The sequence below is a fragment of the Sinocyclocheilus rhinocerous genome, unplaced genomic scaffold (genome assembly GCF_001515625.1).
Source record: "Sinocyclocheilus rhinocerous isolate Xijiao unplaced genomic scaffold, SAMN03320098_v1.1 scaffold1115, whole genome shotgun sequence".
Lineage (NCBI taxonomy): Eukaryota > Metazoa > Chordata > Actinopteri > Cypriniformes > Cyprinidae > Sinocyclocheilus > Sinocyclocheilus rhinocerous.
In genome coordinates, this window is record NW_015658514.1 from 446005 (window position 1) to 455867 (window position 9863).

Genomic DNA, 9863 nt, shown 5'->3' on the forward strand with positions numbered 1-9863 from the left:
CCCACACACACACACACACACACACACACACAATATATTCATGTAAATATAACATGCAAAAAGTACATGCTTTGGTAGTCTGGATGGGAGAAGTTATTAGCATGGGAAATACTCATGCATTTAACAGAATCAAACATTTCTCAAACTGTTCTGCAAAGGATTGATGACCCAATATTTCCTTTTTTAGATTGTGTATAATCTGCTGTCCCTGCGCTATAATTCTCGTATCCGAGTGAAGACCTACACTGATGAGCTGACTCCTCTTGACTCCTCTGTGCCTGTGCACCAGGCAGCTGACTGGTATGAGAGAGAGGTATGTCTTATTGTGATCAGCTGAGGTTTCATGAACAAATTTTGAGCTTTGTGTATTACAGACTATAAAAATAGATGTCTGTTTAGTCTGCAATATACTCAGTCACAAGCTGCAGTGCTCATGCAGTGGAGCCCCCGAGCTACTTCCCTCCTGCTATGACACTCTGCAGACTGCAAATGACTGTGAATGTCTAGTCAGTGGTCCATGAGGTCATGCAGCATAGCTGTAGTTGCATGCAGATGCTATGTCTGTTTTATCAGATTTTAGAGGTAGAGTTGCTTCATTATGGAATGATATTTCATTACAGATCTGGGACATGTTTGGAGTTTTCTTTGCAAACCATCCAGATCTGAGACGCATCTTGACAGATTATGGATTTGAAGGTCATCCATTCAGAAAAGACTTTCCTTTGTCTGGATATGTTGAGGTAAATGCACTGAATATTGTTTACTGAATGCCATCTCTCTGCCTCTCAGAAATGTTTTTGTTGTTGCACTGTAAAAGCTGTTGTTTTGAACGCTTTATTCATAAAAAAAAAAATCCTGCAAAAAAATGTATCATGGCTTACACAAAAATATTAAACAGCACAACTATTTTCAATATTGATAAGAATAAGAAATGTGTCTTAAGCACCAAATCAGCACATTAGAATGATTTCTGAAGGATCACGTGACACTGAAAACTGGAGTAATGGTTGCTGAAAATTCATCCTTGCCATCACAGGAATAAATTATATTTTAAAACATATTCAAACAGGTGTTTTTTTTTTTTTACTGTAATAATATTTCACAATATTAGTATTTACTGTATTTTTGATAGAATAAATGCAGCTTTAATGAACATGAGAGACTTCTTTCAAAATTATTGTAAAAAATTGAACCTCAGTTTTTTTTAAATAATAGTTTGTGTTCGAAGGTACAGAGCAATTGCACTTTTTTTATATATATATTTTTTATATATAAAATGTGAAACATTACTGGGTGTGTTGATTATTCTTCTTCTCCGTCAGGTACGTTATGATGATGAAGTGAAGCGGGTTGTGGCTGAACCTGTTGAGCTCACCCAGGAGTTCCGTAAGTTTGACTTGAACAGTCCATGGGAAGCGTTTCCCGCATACCGCGAGCCTAAAGACGCTCCTAAGCTGGAATCTGGGGATAAACCAGCAAAGTAACCCCCCCTCTGTGCTCTGACTCTTGAGAGTTGTACTCATACCCTCAGATAAATCCTCAGAACGTATTTATGTAAATAAGACCTGTGCTACATCTAAATAAAACAATGAAAACCGCTCCTGTTTCTGCATATCATTTCTAATTTATAAATTTTTTGCAAACATGTCTACCACTTGACACTTGTTAAAAACTGTTGAAGGCAGAGACACGCAAGAACTTTAAATCAAGATTATTCATTTATATTTAACAATTTTAAGAGTTTTATGTTAAAAATTGTAGCAAATGATATTCAAAACAAATCTTTTTGTGGTAACACTTTTAATTGAAATTGAGAAGTGTCAGGAAAATATACAACTGATATATAGATATATATATATATATATATATATAGAAAGTTCTCTCAGGTATTCTAATGAAAATGTAAACCTGTAAAACAATGTGTGTTTGAATAATGCTTAAAAGTCAAGTTCCTGTTAAATACACTTATGTTTGATACCTTTGTTATTAGTTTTTTTCTGATTTGGCAGTTAAATGTGCATAATGCCAATGCCTTCAAGCTTTTACATATTTCCAGTTACCACTACAAAAGAATAAATCATATCGACAGGTTATTTCCAAAAAGATCTTTATCTACAAAATGATGGGTTTTACCCCAAAAAAATATTTAATTGCTAGTCAGGAATGTCATTACATACAGCAAAATTATAGGTATAAGAATCTCTCCTTCATAATTAACTGGCTTTTCCATTTACCAATCTCATTACAGTTTGTGGCAAGTCAGCTACTCAGTAAGAGCACATAAATTAGCTCTTGATAGACGCGAATTATCCAGCATATCAGCTGCCTGCTGCTACTGTGTTCTCTCATCCCTTCATGAGTGGGGCTCTGCTGCAGTCGTTAGTTCTGGCATATATATTTTCTAATTTTTGTGCAATTTCTTTCATATTTTATGTTTTCTTTTTACTATTTATCATTTACTACTGATGACTTTTAAAACATTAGTCTTCATTAAATATAGTGTAGTGCAGTGGTTCTCAAACTTTTTATACCAAGTACCACCTCAGAAAATATTTGGCTCTCCAAGTACCACCATAATGACCAACATTAAAACACAGTAGTGTAGTAGGCCTAACTATTCAGCTACAGCTTTGCACAATTCAAAAACGAGGTGGTTTTATTCCTATTTAGAATATTTATTGTTGTCAGCCACTTTAACATTGTAAATACACAGTCTGAACATTAACACTGCAGTGCTTACAAACAGGTAAATACAAATCTTAAATAATGTTTAAATTAAAATGTGTTGTACCTAAAAGTTAAACAAAAACTGTACTGCATTTTAGAATATAAACCTTTCCCTCAATGCTCTGCCACCACCACCATGCTTAACAATACAAAAGGTATTATCTAGGTGTTGCTGCATATGGTTTGCACCAAAAACAGTGCTTTACTTTCAGGCTTTTTCCAATTTGAATCAAACAAATTCATCTTAAAATCCCCCAGGCCTCTCTTTAGTCTTTATGTCAGAAAACTAATCTGATCTGCTATTTTAGTTTTAAGACCTCATAAAGGCAGTGCCATTCATGATGCAATCAAGCTTATGTAAATTCAAAAACGAATGCAAAGGTGTGCCATGTTAACATTATTGCTTAAAGTAATTAATCACCTCAACTGATTTAGGTTGTTAAAATGTGTTTTCAAGCAGGGATTTTTAAATATTTACTTGATTCAGATATTTGAATACTTCATTCATTCATCAGAGAAAAATCCTTCCACAGGTTAAAATATAATTGGTAGGAGTGACAGCACTGTAGATGTATTTACACTAATGAGAAATACAAGACAAAAGAAAGAGTTTACATTCAGAGTTTTTATTTGGCTTGCTTCTGAGGACTGGCTTCTTCCACAATAAGAATCCAGCGTACACTGAAACCACTTTTACGGTACGTAACAAAGTAGCTCATACTGCACAAACATTGAAAAGCTTATCCAGCACTCGTTCACAAAGTTTATTTATCGGATTAAACCCATACAGAAAAGTACATAAGACCAGGCACAGAATTAGAAATGCAAACGTTTACTTATATAGAAATGGATAAAAAACACAGAAGTATTTACATTTTGGAATTGTGCACTTCATATTACATAATGCTTCATCTTTATGGCCATATACACACAACAGCATAAACCAGATGAATTATATAAACTGATCGATATCTTTGATAGATTTTCGTTCCAAAATATAAACATTAATATTTGTTGAGCTATTTTCCCAAAATCATTAGCATCAGTTGGTGTACATGTATTTGGCAGTGAATAAAATCATTGTTCCGTTAGAAGCTGTCAGCCTGCGCTACATTTGGCAAAGTTTCTGGCCAAACATAATACATTTACAGAAGCGGTCCTCAGTTTAAATGTGTAGTGCTGTTCCAAAACCAGAGTGATTATTGACTGACTACATGAATTTGACTACATGAATGACTACATGATTTACTGGAATCCTCAGTTTTTTTTTTTTTTTTTTTTTTAGATAGAAAAGCAGAAGACAGTACTCTCGCGCAAATCTTTCGTGCAAAAGCTTCAAAGACAACAAAATTTCTTATTTGAAACATGCATGCATTTAATAATTGTATTGAAACACAGTTTTGAGTTGGAGCTGTCTAATGAACTGCCTCTGCGGAGATAAGTGCTTTAGTGCTAAGAACTTCAGATCGTTCAGGCAAGCTGTATATTTTGTTTTATATTGACTTTTATTAACCTTTTTAATTACATTTTTTAAAAATGTTTTTAATTTTTAAATTTGACAAATGATTTATATTTGAAAGTGACCTGTTTGTATTTTATCATTATATTATTGTGAGAACTCAGCATCCAAGGGCTTAAAGTCACCATAAAATCAAATCGGATCATTCTTATTTTTTATGGAATGTTGAAGTATTTATTATGATTGAATTAGCCATGCACATAATGATTACAAAAATATATATATATATTAATGTCCCCTCCCAATAACATCCCTCTGTATGCTCCAGCTGGGCAATAATCCAGCAATCTGTCACTCACATGAGATCGCTCAATTAGCAAACAACAACGCTCCAATTTTCATTCACGATGGACAAAATCAAGTGCTGCCCTACATTTTTTTTTCTCATTCGAGAAGTTGTCACGATAGGGAAGAAAAGATAATCGCAATTTCCGTTTCATGGCGACTTTAGGGATGCTGAGTTTAACTGAATTGTTACAGGTGCTGCTTGCTTGACTTAGTAATTTCTTCCTAAAACTAGATAAAACCGGGTAAAAACAAGAGCTGAAGGGATTTCTAATATGGAATCTGAAGAAGCAAACCACAAGAGTGATGAGTGACACAGAGTCTCTAGAGTGTAGAAGATTGCGTGAAGGGAACTCACATTTTTTCCACACAAGCGCTGCTCCAAACTCTTACCTTCCTAAAGACCCAGACTGACTGGCTCCTTGGCTGGCCTACAGTGTCTTATCCGGTTTCTGCTGCTGAGCAAGGCTTCGGTGGAGCTCGGGGTACACCAGGAAGCCAGTGAAAGTGATATACTTGGCGTGATTACTGTATGCACCAAATCCATCCCTCTGGTGGCTGTAGAGCCAGACAGTATCTCCAGCCTGCAGTGGCAACATCAGACTCTGGCTCTGCAGGGCCTTCTCAGTGTCGCTGTCATCGTAGATCATGGTCTGCACTTCCAAATGGTTCTTCATCAGCTTCACTGACAGGGTCTTATGGGGCAGCTTGCCAGCATTGAAGGAGAAGTAATAGGCTCCTGCTACTCTGCATCTGAATATACCAGAGCTCAAGTTGAAGTCGTTGCCGATGTTGACAAACTCTGTGTCAAAGACGATGGGCTGGTGCTCAGGGTGTCCTTGATCCACTCCCACAATACTCTGAGTGCGGCCCACTGAGAATGCTGACCGCTGGTCGTCATCTTCCTCCTCTTCATCTCTCCCATCCTCCTCTTTTATCTCTTCATCCCGTCTCTCTTCTTTCACACTCACACTAGTGTCTTTGATAATTGTATTTTCATGCTCAGTTAGTAAGTGATCGCTGGTTTTCGGTGGTTGATGGTCACTGTCATGATCTTTGTGTGTGGGCTCTTGGTAGCCGTACACATCGGGGTAGATCAGGTAACCGTTAAAGGTGGTGTAATGGCCCGTGTTGCTGTAGATAGCGTAGCGAGGGTCTCCGTGAAGACGAAGCCAGACGGTGTCTCCGAAATCAAGCTGCAGCATGGCGCTCTGGCTCTGCACCTTCCGCTCTTCTCCGGCGTTCTCGTCGTAGACAATCGCCTGAACCTCATTGCGGTTCTTCATTAGCATGACCGACAGGTCTCGACGCGGGAACTTCCCCACCGTGAAGGAGAAATAGTACGCACCCGGAATCCTGCAGCGGAATAAGCCAGCCTTCGGATCGAAATCGCCACCGATATTGACATACACCTTGTCGAAGGTGATGACCATCTTGGGCCCTCCCTCCATGCTGCTGGTACGTGCCACAGAGAACGCAGACCGCAGCTCCACGGCGTCAGACATGCGGGCGAATGCCCATGCGGTGGTCACATGACACAGCACACACAGCAGCAGGGGCCTGGTACCAGGCAGCATTTTAACTGCAGAGGGAATAAAGAACAATAAAACAGCTCTGTTAATTATCGTCAACGAAGCCGTTAACATAAACAAAAACTGTTTAACACTCTCATTTAAATCAGTTAAGCTTGTAAATGATAGCTGCTGCTCGTTACCAAAACATCAGGTCCAAAAAAAGAGCAATCATTATGCATACAAGTGCCAGCGGGAGGTGGGATCAAAACAGAACAGATCAGTGCCTTTAGTAGATACAGCAGGATGAGAGCTGTATTATCAGACCCTCTCTCTTTTCCCCTGAAATAAGTGGTAATAGGACACACACTGGATCAGCACATCACAGCAGAACACTATAGGTGACAGAACACCGAGACTGAAATTTCAGATCAGTTCTGCACAGCTTTTGGGGGGTCCCATCCCCAAATCCCACTGCAAATCTTCACCCCATTTTGTAGTGTATCTAATATCATGGTGAACAATACAAAAAGATTACAAAAACATGGGTATTAAAATGCATTTCTGAAGCATTTTTATTTAAATCAAGAGAGCTGCTGTGAATTGACCTCATTTGTTGTGATTCATCAAATAATTCATATTAAAAGGGGTAGATAGTGATTATTATAGATTTGCACATAGACTGCAAATGAGCTTAGGCTGCATTCAGCACCTCTTATTGTGACGCAGATATCGCCAGCCCTCCATCCGCTGATCTACGCCCCATAGGAGCGTATGCCTGTGGGGAGAGCAGTGTATATGGGACATTGCAGGACACCTGGTAGCTATTGTGTTTATACACTGCTGTTAAATATCCTTCATAATGTTTCTCTAAAACCAGATCAACAAATCCAGAGATCCATAATGGAGCAACGCTGCCTCTTTCCCTGTTTTACTATACCGTCGCCCACACTACTGGAAAAAAAAACATCCCACACAATCTACAATGCCACTGTATGTTTCCACATTTCCTTCTTCTTAATAGACTTTAACATCCACAAGATACAGATTATACTGTTGACGGTGCCTCCTGCATGAATTGAGACATTAAATCAGCAGCTTCCGTTTGGTTTAATGATGGATGGAGCTTATCCCTCTGCCACATTAATATATGAATAAAAATGAAAAGAGAATAAAATGCAAAGAGGTTTTTGCTCTTAATGAGATCTCTTGAGATGCCAGAGAAGTTGGACTTCTGTTTCACGGAAGAAACACTGAGCTAAGCCACGCTAAAAATAGAGTGCCCGCTTTCTGTTTGGTATTTGAACAGTTTAAGAATATTCATGTGAAACGCCTGAGTAAATCAGCATGTGTAGGTGGTTATGTTAGGATTTTCCAAAAATATTATTATCTTAGCTGACCTAAAAACAATTATCTAGCCTATAAGAAGTGTGTGTTTATTTAAGAAATATTTGATTTTATATGATTGTGATCCGCACCTTTCATCTGTTTCAAACTAAATGGCTTAGTATCATGTAAATCATTCATGAAATATCCTGGGAGCATTTACTACTGATTGAATACTTGTTTAACATTTAATGTTTGACTGAGTGTTTACAGGATATTAAAATGTGCTGGCAAGTTAAGTAACAACAACAAAATAACGTTTTCCTCCTGTCGTTTGATCTCTATTTTTAGCTGAGCAATGCATTCATGCCCCAACAATCCGAACACTGGGGAGGGAGACATCAATATTTGTCAATGCCTTTCTTGTGTTTTCAGCTATGCCTTTTTCCTCACCGAATGCTGAACTGCAACGTCCTCTGAGAACACACAGAGTAAACCCTTCAGCTCAGTGAAGCAAAAACATAAAATGTCTATATGCAACAGCTGAGTTCAAAAAGGTCTAATATAAATTTTATATTATGCTGCTAAAAAGAACATTATTTTGTGTATTTGGTGTAATGAAATGTGTTTATGCGGTTTAAGGTTAAAAAAACACATTATTTTCCACATACTGTACATTATTGTTTCTCCTCTATGCCCCGCCTTTCTGAAACGCGTCGATTTTTACAAAGCTCATCGGTCTGAAAAGCGAGGTGTGCTCTGATTGGCCAGCTATCCAGTGCATTGTGATTGGCCGAATACCTCAAGCGTGTGACGGAAATGTTACGCCCCTCACCATATTGTGATGCCCTGTCCGGCCGGAGCGACGAGACAAAAACATGAAAACCCATTATAAACGAGGCATTCGTTGCATCCAGTGGGGACATAATTACGGATTATAATGACTTATACTGTCTTTTTACGCGTTGCGTTGCATCGCGCCGCGTGAACATAAAACCATGTCTGCATTTGTGATCGGAGAAATGACAAACAACAAGCACTACTCTACACTGCTCAAAACTGGCGTTTGAATCGTCAGTGGCAAATTCTTTAAATATAAAAAATGTACTTACAGTCTGTGAGTCAGAACAGCCGGCATTGTAGTCTACTCTACCAGGATCAGGAAACAGTCCTCCATAAAATGCGCTGGACACGAATATTTGGGTTAAACTGTTCTGGAACAGTGTTGTTTTATTTTTTTATTTAATCATTTAGCAGACGCTTTTATCCAAAGCGACTTACAGTGCATTCAGGCTATACATTTTTTACCAGTATGTGTAAATACAACTTAATCACTGATTTCTAGTTTTGAGACTTTAGTCTTTGCAACTTTACAGATCTTATTTATTCACCAAGAGCTTGTAACACTCCAAAGAGAAAGGAAAAATTGAAATCGCATCATATGACCCGTTTAATGCATCAATAGATTTCCCATGTTTGCTTCTGTACATTACTATTTGCAGGGGTTAAATTGGGATTTGTTAGGTGTGTGTGTGTGTATATATATATATATATTTATGTGTGTGTGTGTGTGTGTGTTTTGTTTTTTTGCAAATATGATTTATTCTTAAGCAATATTCTCACCAGTTTTCTATCAGTTGTGACATAATTCTGCGTGTTTTTTATATTTTATCCAAGGGCATTTTTACCTTTATAGAGGGCATTTCCCCACTAATCTCATTAATACTTTCATTTCAAATTCTTACATTTGATCTATAAATTAAATTATAATAATCTATGTTATCAAATTAAATTGTTTACACTGAAAAATACAACTGCATTAAATAATATTATGAGATTATTTTAAATATTTTTGAATATACAAACAAGAAATGATGGTGGAAATTATACTTTTCAACGAAATTAAAACGCCAGTAGGTGCCAGTAGTGAGCGTTTAATGAGTGAGTCATTGAGTCGTTCATTCAAGCGATTCGTTCAAACGGCAGATTCATCAGATGTTTATGCATGGGCTAAAGAAACTTTGACTCAACCGATTCGTTCAAAACACGGAATCAATCAGCAATTATCGTCTAGTTGCTGTGAGATGCGCTGTTTCCACGTAAAATGTAAGTGACCTAATATTATTGTATTTGCTTATTGAACTGTTTATATAACTATTAAACAGTCGTAATGGTGAAAACGTTGTGTGATGTTGCCTAACTACCTGTATTTTAAATATAAAAACTTTCCATTTTGAATTTTTACCTCAGGATGCTGAGTTTTTTAGTGTTGCGCGTTTTGATTTCTCCTGGAGAAGCTGTGTGAGCCTCGCCTCAGCAGCACAACCTTATTCCGTCAATAGATGCATTATATACAGTAGCTATAGCCTATTTCGACTATTCCTATTCCACTATTCGCCACTTACTCTAAATATAATAAAATCAGAATAATACTTGCGTTTTGGTGTTTTGGTTACTGATGTTTTAATCATGTTACTTGTCTGGCGTTAATGAAG

The 9863-nt window shown here is 37.4% G+C and overlaps 2 protein-coding genes across 2 annotated transcripts in view; one reads left to right on the forward strand and one right to left on the reverse strand.

The window, feature by feature from the left end:
* The window catches only part of ndufs3 (NADH:ubiquinone oxidoreductase core subunit S3), a 3594-nt gene extending 1996 nt beyond the window's left edge, over positions 1-1598 (forward strand). Inside the window, exons 5-7 of the mRNA XM_016530764.1 lie at positions 188-313; positions 621-740; positions 1323-1598. Coding sequence (XP_016386250.1) covers positions 188-313; positions 621-740; positions 1323-1484 — 408 coding nt within the window. The 3' untranslated portion in view covers positions 1485-1598. The remainder of the gene's footprint in view (positions 1-187; positions 314-620; positions 741-1322) is intronic.
* Positions 1599-4416: 2818 nt separating this feature from the next.
* The window catches only part of c1qtnf4 (C1q and TNF related 4), a 10201-nt gene continuing 4754 nt past the window's right edge, over positions 4417-9863 (reverse strand). Inside the window, exon 2 of the mRNA XM_016530763.1 lies at positions 4417-6113. Within this exon, the coding sequence (XP_016386249.1) occupies positions 4963-6108 (1146 nt within the window). The 5' untranslated portion in view covers positions 6109-6113 and the 3' untranslated portion in view covers positions 4417-4962. The remainder of the gene's footprint in view (positions 6114-9863) is intronic.